We start from the raw sequence: 22,080 nt of genomic DNA, 5'->3' as shown, positions 1-22,080 counted from the left end.
AACAAACAAATACACTCCATGGTGGAATAATTTTCTCATAGTTAGGAAGGGAAGTATTGCTTCCATTCAATAATATTTTAAATGAGTTTCAAAATATTTTTCAGAAAAGTTCAAATTTGAATAAGGGAGTTTCTATCAAGGAAGCAATTACCAATTCTAAAGGTAAAGACATTTCTTACATAAACATATAAAATATGAATTAATGAAACTACACAATGGCTAAATAAATATAAAATTAACTGAAATAAAGGAAAGAAAATATTTATGAAATAAAACTTAAATGAAGTTATGATAGTTAAGATGAAACATGGCAAAATATTTTTTGATACCATAGTAAAATATTTTTTTGTATGGAGCATAAAATTTTTAAAAAGTGGACAGTAAGGAACTGAAAATTAAAACATGTAAACTTACAATAAAGAGATTTAACTCATCAGTTGAAGTCATCATATAATTACAATAAGCAGAATTTGTATTTGAAATTCTACATACTTACCATACAGCAAGTAGCATGGAAAACATCTGCATTGTTTGAAACATGAAATGTACTACAGTCCAATAAAAGATTCTAATACTTGCAATATATATCTATATTTGGATTGTTTGATAAATGTCATTTTCTCCACATTCAAAACAAAGAAGATCAATTTTTAGCAATTAAAGTTGATTTTATTTGTGCAAGTCTTCGATATTTTTTTAATTTTAACTTTTATTTCCAATTTACTGATCCTAGAAGTTGTTTTCATTCCTCTTTACTTAAAAATTCAGAATTATGTAAAAAAAATATTTATAGTATTCATAATTTATATTTATAAATATAATAGAAACTTTTTGTTGAAATCTGACAAAAATTAAAGCAAAAAGCATTTATTTACAAATATACTTAAAATCTACCTGAAACACTGAATGCAGAGAGTTAATTCTGAAGTTTAAAATAAACAGAATTGCCACAAGATTAAGAAACTTAAAGTAAACAAAACTAAAAGATAATGATATAATTTTATTGATACAGTTTGTGAAAATATTGTCAATCTGGTTTAAACTGGAAGTTTATTAATTTGTAAGGGCTCATACAAAAACTCAAAACACAGCGTATCTTCTTTTGTTTAATTACAATTATTATGAGCGTAAAAATTTAAAATGCTAAAAATTCTAAAAGAAAATACAATACAAAAAAAAACTACTAGCTCCTGTTAGAAATATAAACAACCACTTCATGGAATATATGAGGCTGACTAATTAATAGGGAAGTGCCCGTATCATGTATCCATTAGTTTGATTTGTGACTTTGCCTGTTGTCAAACGCCTGAACAGAATCTTTCTGCATTATTGTCAACCAAATATATATATATTTGTTTGTATTGTTTTTATCAACCAAATAACTTGTGTCTATTTATATGCTAGATGTGTTTGTTTCTAATTCGAAGATAATTAATTAATACTCTTAGTAAATGCAAGTACAATGAAATAGTCTTTATTGTAGAACCAAGATGGCTAAGTGAATGGTTTGGACAAAAACTAATAGATTTTGAGTTCAGTTCTGTTGGAGACGTTTTGTTGTAGATGACATTACAATGTGCTGCTGAAAATATTGCTCTCAGAAGAGGCTATCAGCATAAACCATGGCTTTACAGTCAAAAATACAAAGATAGATTACTCAAAAAGTATAACTTTAACTGGACATGTCTAAATCAGTAAGGTGTAGTATCAGATCATTTGACTATATTGCCAGCTATGGAGCATTGCGTTACCTGTTCTTAACAGTTTAATTGTCTAATGCCATAAAACCAAAGTTAAACTCCCAAAAGCCTATCAAGAAAACACACTTTACAGAGGAGTAATTTCCATGTGAATTTCACCTTTGAACAATAATAATAATATTAATAATAATAATAATAATAATAATAATAATAATAATAATAATAATAATAATAATAATAGGAAAAATATGCAATTGTAACATATAACTGACTAAAATAGAAAATAATAACTAGATTGGCCTGCAATTTTGGAGAATTTGTGGGATTTGAAAAATCTGTTTAAAAGATATATCTCTTGTCCAGTTAATGTATTTTTCCAGTCTCACCTTTCATCTGCTGTAAAGTCATTCTTAAACATAAAAGTCGCTTAAGCTGCAATGTCACCAGTAGCAGATTGGAATGTTATGCCAGTGACCAGCCAACACATGGTGGAATTCTTGGCACTAGTAGAACAGTGCACATAACAGTAAAGTTGAATGGAGATGAAGGCAGTAGAAGATTATGTTGTGTAACTGGGCATTGCATTGGCCTCATTGCATTTTCAGTTATAACTTTTTATTATTCACTCTGATTCTTACTTGATGACCAAGTACACAATGATCAAACAGAAATTCCACTCCAGAGCATTTGATAGTTTACACGGCATTAACAGCTGGGAACCTATTGTGTTTCACACTAACTTGACTTGACTTCAATATTTTTATGGCTGCCATCACACTTCAAGTGAGGTCTGTAACAACTTAACAATTAATTACATCAAACTGAGTCAAGTACCTTTTTTCAGAAATACATGGTGAGATGGCAAGAGAAATTAGTGTGTTTAGCTGCTGCTTGGATATGATTATTTACATGTATTGGTAATTAATTGTGCATCAGTGAGTGTATGTAATATGGTGTGCTCCAGCTAAGAAACAAAGCTTTGGGACACAAAGCTGGTATAAGAATTTTAAGGAAAATAAAGTGGGAAAACAGGATAGGTAACAGAAATGATATGTTTACTGATGATTGGAAAAAGTAAATCAGTAAATTCAGAGAGATGTAGTTTTAAGCTAGAGGGTGGCAAGATGTTAACTAATAATTTAGTAGTTAAAAAGCAGATACCACATTTACTTAGACATTGGATCTCTTATTCAGCATCAATATTTCATCATCATCATTAACTTTAAACAATGGTAAAGCTTTGATGGAGCATAAATAAACTTAGTACAGAGTACACAATTGTATATTTTTCTAAATCAAAAACCACTACATGAGAAATACAATTTCTTAAGTAGATATGAAGTTACAAGGTTAATAAAATGTGGTGCTGTGAAGAGCATGCCTTTCTCAAGAGCAGCATTAGTAAATAAAGAACATCCCATTTAAATTGAAAGTGGATTTTGAGGTCAACCAAAAACTTAAAGGTTGATGTAGAGTAACATTTCTTGCTTTTATAAAAATTATAAAAACAATAAGATTATTAAGGAGGACAAAAATTTCAAACAAGTCCATTTTAATATGGGAATATTGTTCATACTCTTCACTCAATTTTGTGAACTTCTATAAAAACTTAGAAGTTAGTAATCGTATTTCAGCATGACAAGAGACAGCAGCTGTAGGTTGTGAGAGAAGGGTGATATTCCTTTAAAAGTTTGCAATATCATGGGTACAGCCAATTTGTAGATTGTTTTCTTTTGTTTTTAAAGACATAAATATCACAAATACATTAGTAGAATATTAGTCTCTTTGCTTGAAGAAGTGAAATGAATTGCTGTATTTGATGGCATACAAGACACACTGTTTCCTTCCAATGTCTCCAAAAATCACCCAAGATCTTTTATGCAAAGCTGGGCCTATATTACATGCATCAATATGCTAAAAACTGTTTTTCATAAATATGCACAGCTAGAATTGGGATGCATCTAATTATCCCTACATGTTCTTTATGCCATCAAATATGTTACATTCATTTGCAGTGGAGTTGCATGTGTATACACAAGCACATATATACATACATGTAGTTTATTTTAAGCTATAAACGTGTCACGATTTCTACAGAACTTTGCTCAAATAAAAGATTGTCATTACAATGAACAGTCATGGATGACTGCTTCGATACCAAATTGTAATTTGAAGCCAATAAAGATCTGTCCGAATCATATAGAGTTGGTTGGGAATTAGATGTTTGGCAAGAGTGTTGTATATGGATGGGCGCAGTTGCCATAGCGTTTGCTGGGAAACCAATGTTGTATGTAGAAGACATGTTTTGACAGCAATATCTCCAGCAGCAGATTGTAATGTTGTGCCAGTGGCTAGTTACCACACTGTTAATTTCTTGGCATTGGTAAGCATGAAGAACAGCACATGTAATAGACTTGAATAGAGGCAGAAGCAAAAAATAGAGGATTGTATAATTTGGTTTTGTACTGTCCTCATCACAGAAATAGGAAATGGCAATGTAAAATATCAAAGGCAGATACGTCAGCAGCCATACTATAATGTGGTACTTTGATATTGAGAGCAATCCTGCATATCTTTTGTATTCTTTGCTACTCAGAGTAAGGATGTGATCATTGTTTTGTATCCGTCGGTTGAGGCATTGATAATAAATAAGTAAGCAAACAGTGATGAAGACACAGTTATTCCAAAGTATTCCAACAAATAGCAAGAATGTGGAACTGTAGTAGCAGAAAAACAAGCACGTGTAATCAAACAATACCCATCCCATCTGAGAAGAGAATCCAATGATGAAAGAACCATTCCAAACAATCACCATCAGAGCAATGACATTTTTCTTGTGCATATGAAACTGCAAGTCAAGCGGCCGTGACAGCCTCAAAGAACTGTCTGCTGTCAACCAGAGCAAAGAAAGTGCTGAGGCTGTTGATGCTGTAATAAGAAGGCTTTCTGACAGAAAACAATCAATAGAACGAATTTTGCGATATTCTATATATATTGTTTTCACAATGCCAAACAACCCTATGAGGGCATCAGCAACAATCAAAGTTCGGACAAAAACTAATGAAGGGCTTTGGCCTCCGCTAGCATTTTTTGACTCAATCAGAACAAAACTGTTCAAAATAAAAGACAAGGATCCAAGAACGGCAAATAGAATTTGAATGACAATCAGGTTATTATCCTCTGGCCACTCCAAAGTCTTCAAATTGGAGCAGTTGGAGAAGATCTTGGTGTAGTTATATCTACAACGCATCTGCATGACAGTGGTCATGAGTAGTGAGACCCAAACAAATCCAGATTTATCAGCATAAGTAGTCCTCTCAACACTGGGTCTGTGCAACACATTTTATATTTGCTTTTGGTTCAGTTGCAATCTGGAGAGTCTAGTTAAGGCATTACCATGAGAAAGAAGATTAAAAAAAAAAAGAAAACTTGGATGGATTTTCTTTACAATGAATGGTCAAATATACCTTAAAACCAATCCAACATACAGTTTCACTACACACACAGCAAACTAACACTGCACTCTTACATATTAACACACACACACACAAACCTCATTCTTCAATTAGTGGAAATGTTATTTCAAAAGATATAAATTTCTTCAGTTACAAACAGCAACTAATATTTTACATAAGTAAAAAGTGAATGCTCACAAACAAAAGTTAATGCAACCACTAAAAACACACACACACACATATTCTAGGCCAGTCGTCTCTAAACCCATTCCTATATTTCACAGACAATCCCTGCCATTCTAACTTTAATGTGACATTAAAAAAAAATAGAGAAAATTTATTCATTTTAAAAAGGACTTTGAAAATGGTGAATTCCATATTTTTACAAAATAAATTTCTATCAAATTTCATTAAAAGACACTTTATCTTGTAGAACTTCATAAATTTATAATGGAACCCTGGAGTTCCTTGAAAACCAATTTGGGAAACACTGTCCTAGACCACACACAAAAAAAAATCTACTCTCAACCTGAAAAACAGGTCTTCACTGATAAAGACTCCAGAATAACTGATCCTGTTTTAAGCTGTTACAGTTTTTGGCTCCTTCAGCACTGTATGAAGAACACTAAGAAGGTTGCAATGTTTGATGAGCAAAACTTTTATTCTTTTCATACATACAGAAAAAAAAATGCTTTTGTTACTACAAATGACGAAATATGAAGAGAGTTTGAATGTCATTGCTCTTGATGTAATTGTAATGGCAGTTAAAAGGTTAACTGCTGGTCATTGTGTTGCTGTCACTGATTGTTCAATGTGATAGTTGTCAGCAGCTGCCTGTGTCCATTCACTGTCCATCTACTGTCTCATCACTGCTGTCTCTCAATGCTCTCTCAAAGCTCTCTGTTAAGTAGTCAAGGTGTGCTGAATTTATACTGATGGATGGACTCATAAAAAAGGGTGCCAAAAGATGAAATCATTACAGAAGCTTACTCCACATGAACTTGTGAGTGATTGTTCGGATTTTGTTGACCATATGGGCAATATTCTAATGAATCATGACATCGGGTGAATTGAAGTAAGTGCTGAACTTTCCTGCTACAACAATAACGATAATTAAATCTACTCCTACCAGCAGACTGAAGAAATAAGAATGGAGGAAGTCTTACAGGTTTCACATGATTCTATTCGTGAATTATATGCCACAATATACCTTCAGCTCCATCAAAAGGTGAAGTCCTTGTAGCAGTGGAATGGTTTGTGTACTTCAATGACTGAGATCTATGCCAGTAGAATGCAAGGTCATGGTAGGGCTTCTTATGCTGTACAGGTCAAAGGATAGAGGCAAGATTAATACGGAGCCCTTCTCCCCAGGGGTAAAAATAGGTTTGTACAGGGCCAACACCACAAACCTGGAAAGAGGCATATACAGAAACATAGATAGCAATTTAAAACCAACAAGACTTGAGAGAGGAAGACCTTCCTTTAGAGACAAGTAGTGATGGGTCGGCCACACTTTACAGCCCAGAGTTGAGAACAATGAAGAAAAGCCATCTTTGGTCTATGTTTTATAGAGAATGGAAGGCTCTGGGAAACAAGTGATTTTTTTTTTTTGCTATGTTTCCTTCCCAACTAACCAAGAGGTAAAGTTTAACACTTTAGCATTTAAACCAGCTATATCAGGCTCAAATATTCTACCAGTTTTATGTTCACACTGTCATGATCCAACCTCTCACATTTACCCAACAATGTCATTCTTAAAATAAACAGTCATGTCGTCAAAATATCAAAGTTACAAGATAATAGATGATAAATTCAAAACAACATGAACAAATAAGCATTACATTTGACAAAAATAATCTGAATGCTAAAAGGGTTGAAATGAAATTCTTTAAAGATTAACTAACAGAAGAAAAACATTTGACAAACTACCAACATCTATATTTACCTTTTTGGATGCAAACACACAGACACACACACACATATATAACAATCTTAACCCTTTCATTACCGTATTTATTTTGAGATGCTCTGTGTTTCTTTCAATTAATTTTGAATATATCAATGAATTTAGTAAACTAATTTAGTCATCATTAAGCTGGTGTTAGGAACATAAGTTGTGACTAAGGTTTATTGGAAGATTTTAATTCAAAACTTATGAAAACCAGACATTTGTACTACAGAGCCAGAGGCAGTTTCAGCTGGGTTGGTATTGAAAGGGTTAAAGCTCTCCACACACATAAAAAGCCACACATGCACAAAATAAACACATATACACATGTGTGCATGCACACATACACACGTGCATATAATATAGTCCATACATATACACACATACCCTATTGTTACAGTGACATTACACTTTTAAACCTTTATGTGCAGCATGCACATCGTACTTCCTTTTTGGCTACATCATCATTGCATTTAATAGATCCTGTTGCACATATATAATGCATCACATGGTACACATACTGCATGCATCTCATTGCACATATACAGCTTATTGTTACAGGTATCACAACTACTATTTCCATTGATATTTATTTCGATGTACTTGACTCAACAGGTCTCCTCAAGCACAGCGGGATGTTCTGGAATCCAAGGTACTTTGAATGGGCAGGGGCCAGTCCCGTATAGCCCCTGCCCATTCAAAGTACTTTGGATTCCAGAACATCCCGCTGTGCTTGAGGAGACCTGTTGAGTCAAGTACATGAACATCAAAATAAATATCAATGGAAATATAGTAGTTGTGATACCTGTGCCGGTGGCACATAAAAAGTTGTGATGAGTGGATGTGTGTGTATGAGATATATATATATATATATATATATAAGTAAAAGAATGATGTGAGTCACACAAGAGTGGGTGGTGTATGCATATTTGTATGTGAGTGCGTATATATATATATATATATATATATATATATATACATGCATATGTATATATATATTGTGTTTATATTTTACACACATGTGTTTGTATATATGTATATGTGTATGTTTGTGAAAGAGGGAGGAGACATTTAATGATTCTGTTGGAGGAAAAGCACTGTGGGTCAACTTAATACAGACAGAAATGGCAATTGGCTGATTAAACTGAACAAAAGGAGTTGTCCCTCTGCCTGACTAAGGTTGACATGTTGAGAGGATGAAGATGTTGCAAGGGCCGGCTCCCTTGAGAAAAGCAGAAGCATCAAACCATTCCATTAATGGACATATACATCCATATATGTATATATGTGTGTGTGTGTATATATATATATATCAGGATCCCTGGTCTGATGGTACGTAAAAAGCACTATCCGACTCGTGGCCGATGCCAGAGCCGCCTCCACTGGCTTCCGTGCCGGTGGCACGTAAAACAAACCAATCCGACCGTATGACGGGCACCCATGCCAACCCCCTTTGCTTGCGAAGACATGTTGGGGCAAGCGAAATCGAAATCGAATTGAACCAGCCAGGATCCCTGGTCTGGTGGTACGTAAAAAGCACTATCCGACTCGCCGATGCCAGCACCGCCTCAACTGGCTTCCGTGCCGGTGGCACATAAAATACACCAATCCGACCGTGGCCGTTGCCATCCTCGCCTGGCACCTGTGCAGGTGGCACGTAAAAAGCACCCACTACACTCACGGAGTGGTTGGCGTTAGGAAGGGCATCCAGCTGTAGAAACATTGCCAGATAAGACTGGAGCCTGGTACAGCCTTCTGGCTTCCCAGATCCCCGGTCGAACCGTCCAACCCATGCTAGCATGGAGAACGGATGTTAAACGATGATGATGATGATGATGATATATGTGTGTGTATGTATATATATATATATGTATGCAATTCATGATAACAACATTGATTAAGCTTCGTGCAATGGCCATACTCGATAACGAGGGGGCAGCAACCATATATATATATATATATATATATATATACACACACACTCACACAAATGCACACATACACACACTCACACAAATGGATATCAATTAAGTATATATATATATATAGATATATATATATCTATATATATATATATATGCACACACAAATTAATAACAATTAAGTATTGAAACAAGAGAAGTGAGTAGAGAGGGGTGAGGGTGTGTGTGTGAGAGAGGGGGAAGATAACAACCTTCCTTGCCATTAGAGAAGAGAGAGGGAAACAAGGTTTCATCCACTCCTCTGCCAATAATGTTGTTGTCATTGAAATGGTGCTGGTGGAGGGGGGAGGGGGTAATAAGGTGGGATGGGGGGTGGGTGCTGATGATATTTGTTGTGACTGTAAATGGTGTAGTGGTGGTGATAACAATTGTTGAATTGTTGCTAAATAGGAGAATCAATAAAACAGAGAAAGGGGGAGGAAAAGAAAGAAAGAGGGAGGGAGAAGAAGGAGAGAGATAGGGAAAGAAAGATGGAAAGAGACAGAGAGGCAAAGAAAGAGAGAGAGAGAGAACAGACACACACACTTCACATGCACATATACACATACATATATTAGTTGTGAAACTACATAAGTGACTCTGGGGCTGAGAGTTTTGCGTAACAACATTTATTAATCAAGTTCTTTTTCTTCTGTTTGTATAACACACACACACACACATTCATTACAGACTTTCATTCTTTGTCTACAAAATCCATTCACATGGTTATGGTCTGCCTAGGGCTGTAGCAAAAGACATTTGGCCAAAGTGCCATACAATGGGATTGAACCCAGTACCATGTGGTTGGGAAGAAGACTTCTTACCACACTATCACACAGCCATGCCTCTGTGTGTGTGCCCATGCTTTCTTACTGTATCATTATCTCTATTTTCACTATCACTGTTACATTATTTCTTATGTGCGTCTGTATGCGTGAGAGAGAAAGAGAGGGATAGTGAAAGTAACCCGTCTAGGAGTGCAATAACTCTAAAAATAAACAGTATAAAAGAGAATTTTAGTCCTGCTAAACAATGTCTTCATAATTGGCAACACAATAAAATGCAGCCAGTCCTTGATTTTACAATGAATGATGATTGTTAAGGGCATAGATTAGATGAAATAAACATAAACTTGCCTAAAACCATGGAAGAAAGGCCTAGCCAAATGACATCAGTGAATTTTCCAATTCTTTCTAGAATGTGTTAAAACATTCCAAAAACATCAAAGAGGCTATATTGTGTTCTAACCATGAATGAGGAAGCAGAGAAATTCCAGGATTGTATCACTGCCCACCTTAGAAGTTCTAGATTTACAATATTCACTCATGGAGTTTTTTTCCCAAGAAATATCTTTTATTTATTTCATAATTATTACTGCTACAAGAGTCATTAGCACACCACACGAAAAGCTTAGCAGCATTTCATCCATCTTCACATTCTGAGTTCAAATTCCACTGAGGCCAACTTTATCTTTCGTCCTTTTGGGGTTGATAAAATAAGTACGAGTTGAGCACTGGGGGTTGGTATATTCAACTGATCCACTGCCTGAAATTATTCACCTTGTGCCAAAATTTGAAATCAAAATCTTATATCTGAAATTAATAATGGACTGTCTTTACAATCACAAATCACAGACAGGCATTTTCAGTTTTCTATTCCACTCTACACAAACAAACTTATATCTGTTTAATATAACTTTTAACCACTACATATCCATATAATCTACCTGCTTCTCTTCTCCTTCTTCCTCCCTCAACCGTTCTCCTAGCTCAGGATTTAAACAATGGACTTATCTCCCATATTTGCTGAAAAACGAACATGCAATTGCTGCCTTGTATTTTTTCACACAGATTTATTTCTAGTTCACTTTAGTAATGCTAGCCATTTTTAGTCATAGAACTGTTAGCACACCGGGCGAAATGCTCAGAGGTATTTCGTCTGCCGTTACGTTCTGAGTTCAAATTCCGCCGAGGTCGACTTTGCCTTTCATCCTTTCGGGGGTCGATAAATTAAGTACCAGTTACGCACTGGGGTCAATGTAATCGCCTTAATCCCTTTGTCTGTCTTTGTTTGTCCCCTCTATGTTTAGTCCCTTGTAGGTAATAAAGAAACAGATATTAACCAACTTATTGTTTTTTTGTGTATTTGGTGATTTTGAATTATCTAATCTCTAAATGATTCTGTTTTCTACATCAATGAAGTCATAATCTTGTAAATTCACTTTATTCTTCACTATTTTAGCAGGTATGGGAAATGGTTATGTTCCACTGAAGAGGTCAAAATGCGACTGAACCTGCCTAGGGTTGTCTTCTCTACTAACTAAAACATAATGTCTTTGAGGTGTGCGTGCATGTGTGTGTGTGTGTGTTAATGGCTAAAGGCAAAGCCAGCTCTGTCCCAACTCAGACTAGCAAAAATATTAAAGAAGCAGGTTGTTTAGACTAAATCAGATGATCATTGGCTATCATAACATTGTTATTTCTGACTAATTATTTCTCTTTAACCTAACACATAGCTCGCTTCGTTTCCTTCAGTGATTTGCAATAAGTCTGTCGGGTGTTCTCACCGAGTCACCTCAAATTACATTACACCCAGTTAATACCACATTACAGTTTAGTCTATCTCACTTCACATCACTCAACAATTAACGGCAGCTCACGTTCCTTCCTAAATAATAAACTACACTAATCACTTTGTTATTTTCGAAGCAGCTGTGGTGTGGGAGGTGGTGGTGGTGGTGGTGGTGGCAGTGGTGGTGTTTGTGGTGTTGGTGGTGGTGTTGGTTGTTGTTGTTAGGGATAATGCTAGTAGCATGTGGTGGTGGTGGTGGTGGTGCTGGTGGCAACAACAACAACAACAGCAGCAAGAGTTATCATTAGTATTCTCTGTGACCATTCAGGTCATTTGTAGTGTTAGTGATAGAAATAAAAGCAACCTTTCCATACAGTAACTTTAATAATATATCATCAATTTAGTACAGAAGTGACTTTTATTAGTATGTATGCTATTAGCAGCAGGAACACCACATTGTTCTGCCTCTATCTGCATTTCAGATCTTGGGCAAAGTACAAATCATATACCATTGTTGCCATCATCATCACTATTATCGTTATTATTATGGTCATCATCGGCACCCAGCTTATCATCATCATCATCATCATCATTTTACTTCAACTGTCCATACTGGCATGGGTTAGACAGGGCTGCTCATACAGATAGATCAGTTGGTGAGGAGTGGACATTATCTTGCTTGCATTTCATTTTAGCTTACTTTTGGGGGCTGGACGCTCTTCCTAACACCAACCATTTTACAGAATGTACTGGCTGCTTGTTTTCATGCCAACAGAACTAGAGAAATGTCATGTCTTTGACAAAAGCCAAAGGGTCTCAGACCCAAAAGATAGAGCAATGACAGAGATAGAAAAGGAATAAGAGAATACTGATGAGAGAGGATAACAACATGACAGACAGTACAGGTGGGGGTGGGTTAACTGATCACAAGTGGTCTAATGTAGCCACCTACACTTAGGTGATGAGAGGGTCCGATGTGGTCTGAGTAATGAGATGGAAAAGGGGTGGGTGCTGTACCAGAAAACTGCATAAAAGAGTGATGGGGTGAAGGTCAAAACAGGTAGAGTAACATCGTGATTAGAAGCGATGCACAGATTTATTGATATCTTAAGTCACTTCAGAGCAAGACAAAGTGTGAATTCAGAAGAGGACGGTGCAAAAGAGTGTAATCTATTTTAAACAGTAGATGAGTAATAAAGGCATGGGTGAAAGAATGCAATGTTTAGCAACAAAGGTAGGGACAACATGTGAGCTATAAAGGTAGGGGCAAGTGAATGCAATGTGTGACAAACAGAAGAGAGAGAGAGACCCACTGCCATCCTCAATCATGCCAGTATGTTTGTTATTTCTCAAGCCATGCCTGGCTCATAGGGCCGGTTTCCCGGTTTCCTTGGCATATAGGTTCCCCACCTGGATGGGACGCCGGTCCATCGCAGGTGAGCTGCAAGATGCAGGAGGAAAGAGTGAGAGAAAGTTGTGGCGAAAGAGTCAGCAGAAGTTCGCCATTACCTTCTGCCGGAGCCGCGTGGAGCTTAGGTGTTTCGCTCATAAACACACACATCTCCCGGTCTGAGATTCAAACCTGAGATCTCTCGACTGCGAGTTCGCTGCTCTAACCATTAGGCCATGTGCCTCCACTGCCAGTAATATACTACAATGCAATTAATAAAAAGAAGGAAGGAGGATGGGAGGGAGTGAGAGATGAGTAATAAGAGCATGGGTGCAGGAAGCAAGAAAGATAAAGGCCTAGGCTAAAAGGACCTAAAAGACAGTGGATGAGCAATAGACAAATGAATGAAAAAGGGACAGATGAACAGATAGATAGATGAGAATAGATTTCTCTTCCATGCAGTAGAATATTTACTTTTATTTCATTTTATGCAAAATACATTTGTAGTCACAACTTCTGGAGATACTAGAGTTGATATGTGTAGGCAAGACACAATTTGGTAAATAGCTTTTTATTTGTAGTTTATGATTTTGCAAAGCATAGTGTTTTCTCTTCAATATCAAATAACATTTTGGTTCATTTTAAATTGAAAATATGATTTCACAATAATGTACCAAATTTGAAATTCTGATTTCTAAAAGTATTGGTTTGTTGATAAAATTTAGTTTTAAATGAAGTGATTGTTCAATTAATTTAGAATGCTGATGTCAAATTTATATTGACAATGGCACAATGTACCAATTCTTTGGCTTGGAAAATGTCTTCCAGGAAACAATTTTGGTGAGAAGGCTGGGTTTATAATTTAGATTGATTTGATTTTATTAATTTCTGGACAAAAATATTGGTAGCTGAGTATGGCACTTTAATAATATTTTGGCTGAAGAACTTATAGTATTTATCCTTCAGAAAGAAATATTGGGGCTAATGCAGAATCGCACCACTCCTTGAAAAATGTATATTTTTTTGAAAACAATTCTTCAGATTTCCTTTGTTTTAGATGTTGGAGATTATGAGTAAGCGAAAAAAAAAAAAAAATCTAATAATGTAGACATTATTGGTCATACATACAGAGTGTATGTGTTTTGTTTATATACCCATTTGCTGCAGGATAGCATCCTGGAAGAGCTCCTGACAATACTGAGTGCTAAAGAACACTAAATGTCCTAGACCAGGTGAGACAACTTGCTTTGTGATGATTGAGAATGATGGATATCAGTATTTCCCCATTGCTGTGTCTCCTCATTGTGATGTACCCAAAACCCCTCACAAGGAAGCAAATCACCAATCTGGGATGTTCATGTAAATAGCATGAAGTCTATTGGCTGATGTGCTGCAGTGTAGCACATATAAAAGAAAATTAAATTAATTACGTCAACAAACTGGAGGCCCTGGTGCAACTGAAGGAGAACATCAATAGAGAAACAGAGGAATGGGTCTGAAATTCTAAAGGATGTTATGGCACAAGTTTTGGAAAGAGTACAGGCATGCAAAGCCAAAAATGGCTGCCATTTAAGCGATGCCATTTAAGCGATGCCATTTTAGTGGTGTTGCCAAATTTGACTTGTGCATATTAATTTCCATTATGTCCTTTATATTGCATCAAAATTTCATGTATTTATTTGTAAAGTTAAGGAAGTTATTAAAAATTGAAACCCATTAGTGACTTTTGGGACATACTGTGTGTGTGTGTGTGTGTGTGTGTGTGTATATATATATATTTTGTTTTGGGATTTGGTTTGCAAGATTCTTTATATGAGTTTGTGCGTTGAAGCATATTATGTTGTGTCTGGGGAGAGTCATTCTCTTTTGGTGCCTTATAATTTAACACACTCACCGGAGGGAACAAACACACACACACACAGGTGTGTGTGCATGTGTGCGATCATCATTGTTTTAATGTTTACTTATCCATGCTTGCATGAGTTACACTGAATTTGTTGGGGCAGATTTTCTACAGCCTGGTGCTAACGCTCATCAGTTTCCAAGAAGACTGGAAATGAATGACACCATTTGTGTGAAGAATACACACATTTAAAACTATAATGTGACGTCAAGAGATGTGTGTGTCTGTGTACACAGGCATGTACATATGTATGTATAACAGGCTTCTTTCAGTTTCTCTCTATCAAATCTACTCACAAGGCTTTGGTTGGCCAGGCTAAAGAAGAAAACACTTGCCCAAGTGGGCACAAAGTGGAACCGAACCTGAAACCACTTATTTGGGAAGCAAGCTTCTTAACCACACAACCATCACTGCATCTCTCTCTCTCTCTCTCTCTCTCTCTCTCTCTCTCTCTCCACAGACACTCTTGTACATTGAAATATACACTCATTCAAACAGACAAGCAGAGGATTCAGCCTCACTTTCCAGTACTTTGGACAAGTAATTTTTGCTCTAGCCTGAGTCAACCAAAGCTTTGTGAATGAATATGAGAGAGTGAAAGTGAAAGAACCTTTTGTATGCGTGTTTATTTCAGGACTCTACAAGGAATATTGTAGAGTACGTAGATGTTATTCTCTAGTATGTTTCTATTTAACTTTGTTTTGTGATGCGTGATATAAAGTATTGCCATTTTCTTCTTGTAAATGCATGGTAAGCCAATGAATGAGTGTTGTACTAGTATGTCCAATGTAATAAATATACTACATTGGTTTACACCAGAAAATTCAAGAAATGCATTTATCTGCAGAGAGAGAATGAATACCCATACACTAACTATAAGATGCCCATGGGAAAATCACTTCTTAGAAAAGCACTTATATTCTTTTCCACAAACAAGGCACCGGAGAAAGAAATCTGCAGAATAAACAAGTGTTAGTTAACAAGCAATATTCCACCAGACTTGTAGACTGAGCTAGAGAAGAATTCAAATATAAATATAACAAATATCTTAGAGAATACACCTAATAAAAATACACAGAGCACACATAAAATTTATTATGTAAATCAAATGCATGAAAACTATGAACCAGATGAACATATAATCAAAAACCTCATAAAACAGAACACAAAATGCTTTACACTTGACCACAAACTTAAAGTAATGATATACTACAAAACACCAGAATCAAAGCCTCCTTATTAATAACTACAAATGACCAATGTAATCCATAAATTCGATTATAGAAGTGGAAATAGCAGACTTCAGGACTCTCACTGTTATTTTGGACATACTAATACAACACTTTAGTAGGCTCACCATGCATTAACAACAAAACAAAATATTGGAAGATAACACTTACATACTTTGTAGAATTCATCAGAGAAATTGGAGATGAGCCATGGAGGCCATACCAATATTGCTATACAATGCTAAAATAACCATGCAAACAACACACAGACATCAAAGGCCATCATCATCATCACCATCATCGTCATCATCATCATTATTTCACATCTGTTTTCCATGCTGGAATAGGTTGGACAGTTTAAAAAGAGATGGTGGACTAGAGGACAGGACCAAGCCCTAGTGTTGGCTTTGGCACGGTCTCTACAGCTGGATGCTCTTCCTAATGGCAACCACTGCCCAGAATGTACAGGGTGTTTTTTATGTGGAACCTGCACTGACAAGGTCACCAAATAACTTGCCTGGCAAAGACCCCCTCGACTGAGATGGGGGAATGGTATTAAAAGAAGTGGCTGCATGCTAGGTGATGAGACATTACACTATGATAGGACAGAAACAGGTGTCTTGCTGTAGAGAATACATGGCTAATCGATAGAGAAGAAGAAGAAGAAGAAGAATAAGAAGAAGAAGGAGGAGAAGAAGAAGGAGAAGAAGAAGAAGAAGAAGGAGGAGGAGGAGAAGAAGAAGGAGAAGAAGAAGAAGAAGAAGAAGAAGAAGGAGGAGGAGGAGGAGAAAAGAAGGAGGAGGAGAAGAAGAAGAAGAAGAAGAAGAAGGAGGAGGAGGAGGAGAAGAAGGAGGAGGAGAAGAAGAAGGAGGAGGAGAAGAAGAAGGAGGAGGAGGAGGAGGAGGAGAAGAAGGAGGAGGAGAAGAAGAAGAAGAAGGAGAAGAAGGAGAAGAAGAAGGAGAAGAAGGAGAAGGAGAAGAAGAAGAAGGAGAAGAAGAAGAAGAAGAGAAGAAGAAGGAGGAGGAGGAGGAGGAGGAGGAGAAGAAGAAGAAGAAGAAGAAGAAGAAGAAGTGCTAGGGCATACCCACAAGATACAAGGTGAATGTAAGTGGAATAGTAGAAAGGATTAGACAGGGTAAAAGAGCGGGGAGATCAAGAGAGTGTAAAAGGCAGAGTAGCAGGATTGCAATGATACAGCTGGCAGTGGGAGGAGAGAGAGAGATGACAAAATGGTGTTAGGCTGCAAGAGCTAGGGGTGGAAGAGACAAGATAAGAAGCTAAACATATTCAATTCTTTGAAAATGAGACTCTGAAGGTTTGGAAATGGTGAAAATAAAGTTGGGAACTTTATAGTTCCAAACAAGATGTAAAATACCAATAGGAAATTGCATAAAATGTACAATGTAAAAGATAAAACTAGAACACAATTACGCATTTAATGAAACACACACACATATTCACATAATGTATATAGGCAAAGACAAGGTCAAAACAGTATTCAATGGTAAGAGAACAGTGCTGTTTATTATAACAGCTGTTATAATCATCTATCAGTCTATATATATCATCATCATCATCATCGTTTAACGTCCGTTTTCCATGCTAGCATGGGTTGGACGGTTCAACTGGGGTCTGGGAAGCCAGGAGGCTGCACCAGGCTCCAATCTGATCTGGCAGTGTTTCTACAGCTGGATGCCCTTCCTAACGCCAACCACTCCAGGAGTGTAGTGGGTGCTTTTTACGTGCCACCAGCACAGGTGCCAGGGGAGGCTGGGAACAACCACGATCAGTTGGTGCTTTTTACATGCCACCGGCACAGAGGCCAGTCAAGGTGGTGCTGGCATTGACCACATACGGATATATATATATGTGTGTGTGTATGTGTGTGTGTGTGTCTGTTTATGTGTCTGTGTGTGTGTGTGTGTGTGTGTACATATATTTTTTCTTTATTTATGAATTAAGGCTACCATTGGTTTCATGTTAAGAAAAACATGAAAACATCCTAGTGTCTTAATGTTTCAAAGCTAATCACATGGAGAAAACAGTGTTGCTTATTCATAGGATTTCTTGTAAATTCGCATAAATAAAACAGTTTACGAGAAATTCAATGAATGAAGTGAGACTGTTATTCAAAACGGAGGCAAACATGTTTCTCCATGTGATCAGCTTGAAAAATTATTAGGACACTAGGATATTTTCCTACTTTTCTTAGCATAAAACCAATGGTAGCCTTAATTCACAAATAAAGGAATTATATATTCACCATTTACATGTATGTGTGTGTGTGTGTATACATATATATATATATATATATATATACTGACACTCAGAAAAAGTGGTTTAAGGTAGGAAAAAGACAGGGTATGATGTTTTGAACTTGTTCTTTGTCAGAAAAAGTTCTGAGATTATATATATATATATATATATATATATATATATATATATAGATAGATAGATAGATAGATAGATAGATATATAGATAATCCAAACAGGAACAAAGAGAAAACACAACAATGCGAGGACATGAAACAAGTATAGTGTTATTAGACAGTCAGGAAAGGAAAGAAAGAGGATTTAACATTTCGAGCGGAGCTCTTCGTCAAAAATATAGAAAAAAAAGTCCAAAAAGGGAAGACAAAAAAGGAAAATTGCCATATATATATATATATATATATAGAGAGAGAGAGAGAGAGAGACAGACAGACAGACAGACAGAGAGAGTGGGTGGGATATAGATATATTTTTTTTTCTTATATCTTGTTTCAATTTTTAGATTGTGGCCATACTGGAGCACTAACTTCAAAAACTTTTAGTCAAGTGAATCAACCCCAGTACTTATAATATTTTTTTTTTAAACCTGCTACTTAGTTTATCAGTCTCTTTTGCTGAACCATTAACTTACAAGGACATAAATACACCAACATCGGTTGTCATGGAGTAGGGGACAAATACAGGCACAAAGACACACACACACAGATGTGCTCACACGCACACACACAAGCACACATGCAGACAAACCTATATATATATATATATATATATATAATGTCCAACGGGTTTCTGTCAGTCTCCATCACATCAACTAATTTAAGCAGGAGAGGTGACAATGCAAGTGTACTGCTTGAAAATGTGTCATATGTGAGATATGGATGGCACCCATGTTCCTTTAATGACAGAAATACATATGAAGTCAGTTATCAGAATGGAGGTAGTTGGTGACAAGATAACTGCAAATCACAAAGACTGGAAACGATGATGATGAGCCACAACTTAGTAAGCAATCCTTCCTTCCTCAGCCACTGCCCTGTGAAAGCAGTATTACCACCACCCAAGCTGGAGCAAATCCAAAACAAAAAGATGCAGGAGATGGAAGCAGGTAGAATTTTGATATTGATTTGCAAACAGTCGGAGTACCATCTGGCACCACAATCTTGTATAGGCTACAAGCTTTACAATCACCACTAAACTTATATAAACTGAACTCATAAAAAAATACTCAAGCGAAAGCATATGAAGGATTCAATAGGTTAAAGTACTCACAGCATACAAAAGCATTAAGCAATCTATGTTAGAAAATTCGTCTATTAGCTTGGCATCAATTACATCATAAATATCAACTAGAAACCATCTGAAATACTGCAACCCAAACCACAACAGGACACCAACATCACATGTTATACAACAAAACGTGTTCTCACATTAAACATACAACTCACATTGCTAACAAAATCCACAACACATATACTACATTCACAACAAACTACTTTATCGACTAAAATTACTAATATAAATAATTTTTTTTACTACAAAAACTACACCACTAACATCCCTGCAGCCCCAGAAGTCACATCTGAACTAACACAAATAAACCTATAAGCAATACATACATATTCATTCACAAATAAACAAAAACTACTACCTAGACACATTCAAACTGTATCAGCATAACTCAGAACTGTTTTTTCATTGCATATATATACATATGTGAACTAAATATGGATTGCCTTTATTTCGATCCCATAGTGGCAGCCAAGATTTTTGGTAGCTAAGACCAGCCTGGGAGAGGGATTCCACAAAGGGCAATACTCTGAAGGGATCCCATCAAAGACACTAAAACCTGATTAGAACACAATGTAATTAAAAGATATACAGCAGTGTTTTCCAACCAATTTTCTCCAACACCCCACAATAATTTTCCAGAAAAATATATGCCCCACCAGTGGTTGGAAAAAAACGACTTTATTTTTAATATTTCATTATTATATACTTTCCTTAAAGAAATATCCACACTAGAGCGTTAGACTAGCACTATACTGTAACAAACAGTCTTCACACAATATGCTTCGCTGGAGGGATTGGTTTGGCTAGACTGAGTCTGGGGGTGGTATGTTTGCGGTGAAAAAAAGATTTTCATAATTCTATGTCACACTAAAAAAAAAAGAAAAGAATTAGGATCCCACACTCCATCATAATTTTTCCAAGCCCCTGTGGGGGTGTATGCCCCACATTAGGAATCACTGACGTATAGGATTCATATCAAGCCAATACTGGGGTGGACAAGTAAAACATAAGTTGATGTGACTCAAAATACTGACTAAATGTTTTTGGAAAACTCAATAAACCAAGAAGTAGAAAGTGTGGTAAAGAAGTGGAGAGAAAGACAGGTGGACAATGAATAGAAATTGATGAAGTGATATAGTCAATATGACAAAAACAAAGAAAGAATAGAGATAAAATAAGAGACAAAAATGGAAAAAAAGAAATAAGAGAGTAATTGAATATGAAGAAAGAAAAAGACAAACAAAAATGAGATAAAATTGTGAAATAAGGAGAAAAGAAAGAAAGATAAATAGTTTTTATATGAAAATAATTTTGAAAAATGCAATGCATTAAAAAAAAAAATTTGTAACAGAAAAATAAAAGGATACAAGGCCACCAACCAAAAAATATATCCACTTTGCAAAAATGTTCAGATAAGGCAAGTGAAAAATAATAACAAATAATTATCCAAATGTTTTCTTGTTAGAATATCCAGGTATAGTGTAAGGTGAGGCATTTCACTGAAATAATACTAGTTGCTCAGTATAAAGGTGACATAATTTATTGGGTAGTGCCAGTTGTTGGTCAGGAGGAGCAGCCAATGAAATAGGAAGAGATGAGCCACAGAATTAAAGACACTCGCTGGTTGGTTGTTAGCTGGTTCATTGTTCAGCTAGTGGAAATCCACACCTTGTATATCAGGCTTATTGAAAGTTGGGGTTGCTTTCCACAGAATGTAGGACAAGAGGCTATCCCCTAATTATCCTGCTATGGCACTCACTACTTTATATAGAAACTACTATTGTTTTCTTACTGTTTTTTTGTTTTTATTAAACTCATTCATTTTACTTTTTATTATTTTATTTCTATAAACTTTTCTATTGTATTTTAATATTTTCTTTCAATTACAGTTAACAACTTAATTAAGGCTGTTGACATGAAATTATAGAAGTATGTGTTACAAATTTTTCCTAACAGAAAATTGAGAAAGTTGACTTATCGGTTAAGAGAGAGTGAGATAGAAGTAATTACTTTTACCTGTCAATAAATATCAGGTAACAGATGTAGCATTTAATGTGTTTAATTGCGAGCTTGGATGTAACATACCTTCTAGTTCGTTTCCTTTCTCTTTCATATTTCAAACTGGATTTTTATCTCAATTTGTGTGTGTGAGAGAGAGAAAGACAGATAGACAGAGACAATGTGTATTCATATGTGCACGTGTGTTTATTTTGGTTATATGTGTGTTTATGCACATGCTGTTTATGTAAAAATGAAAATAATTCAAACTTTTATCGTTTTAATTAAATAATATTTAAATAGAAATGAACTGATATAAATGAGTTGAAAAAAAATATATATGTATATTTCAGCATTTGTGCAA

The 22,080-nt window shown here is 35.8% G+C and overlaps 2 protein-coding genes across 3 annotated transcripts in view; both read right to left on the bottom strand.

The window, feature by feature from the left end:
- LOC115220405 (tudor domain-containing protein 15) overlaps positions 1-22,080 on the bottom strand; it is a 76,999-nt gene that overhangs the window by 30,864 nt on the left and 24,055 nt on the right. The gene's annotated exons all lie outside the window — the stretch shown is intronic.
- Positions 1,015-21,652, bottom strand: LOC118766517 (adenosine receptor A2b-like). Its single transcript, XM_036509911.1, has 2 exons — positions 21,086-21,652; positions 1,015-5,071 (listed from the first exon to the last, which is right to left on the bottom strand). Exon 2 carries the CDS (start codon positions 4,966-4,968, stop codon positions 3,772-3,774), a length of 1,197 nt encoding a protein of 398 aa, XP_036365804.1. The 5' UTR covers positions 4,969-5,071; positions 21,086-21,652; the 3' UTR covers positions 1,015-3,771.

The sequence above is a fragment of the Octopus sinensis genome, linkage group LG16 (assembly GCF_006345805.1).
Source record: "Octopus sinensis linkage group LG16, ASM634580v1, whole genome shotgun sequence".
NCBI lineage: Eukaryota > Metazoa > Mollusca > Cephalopoda > Octopoda > Octopodidae > Octopus > Octopus sinensis.
This window is presented reverse-complemented; position numbering and strand designations above follow the sequence as displayed.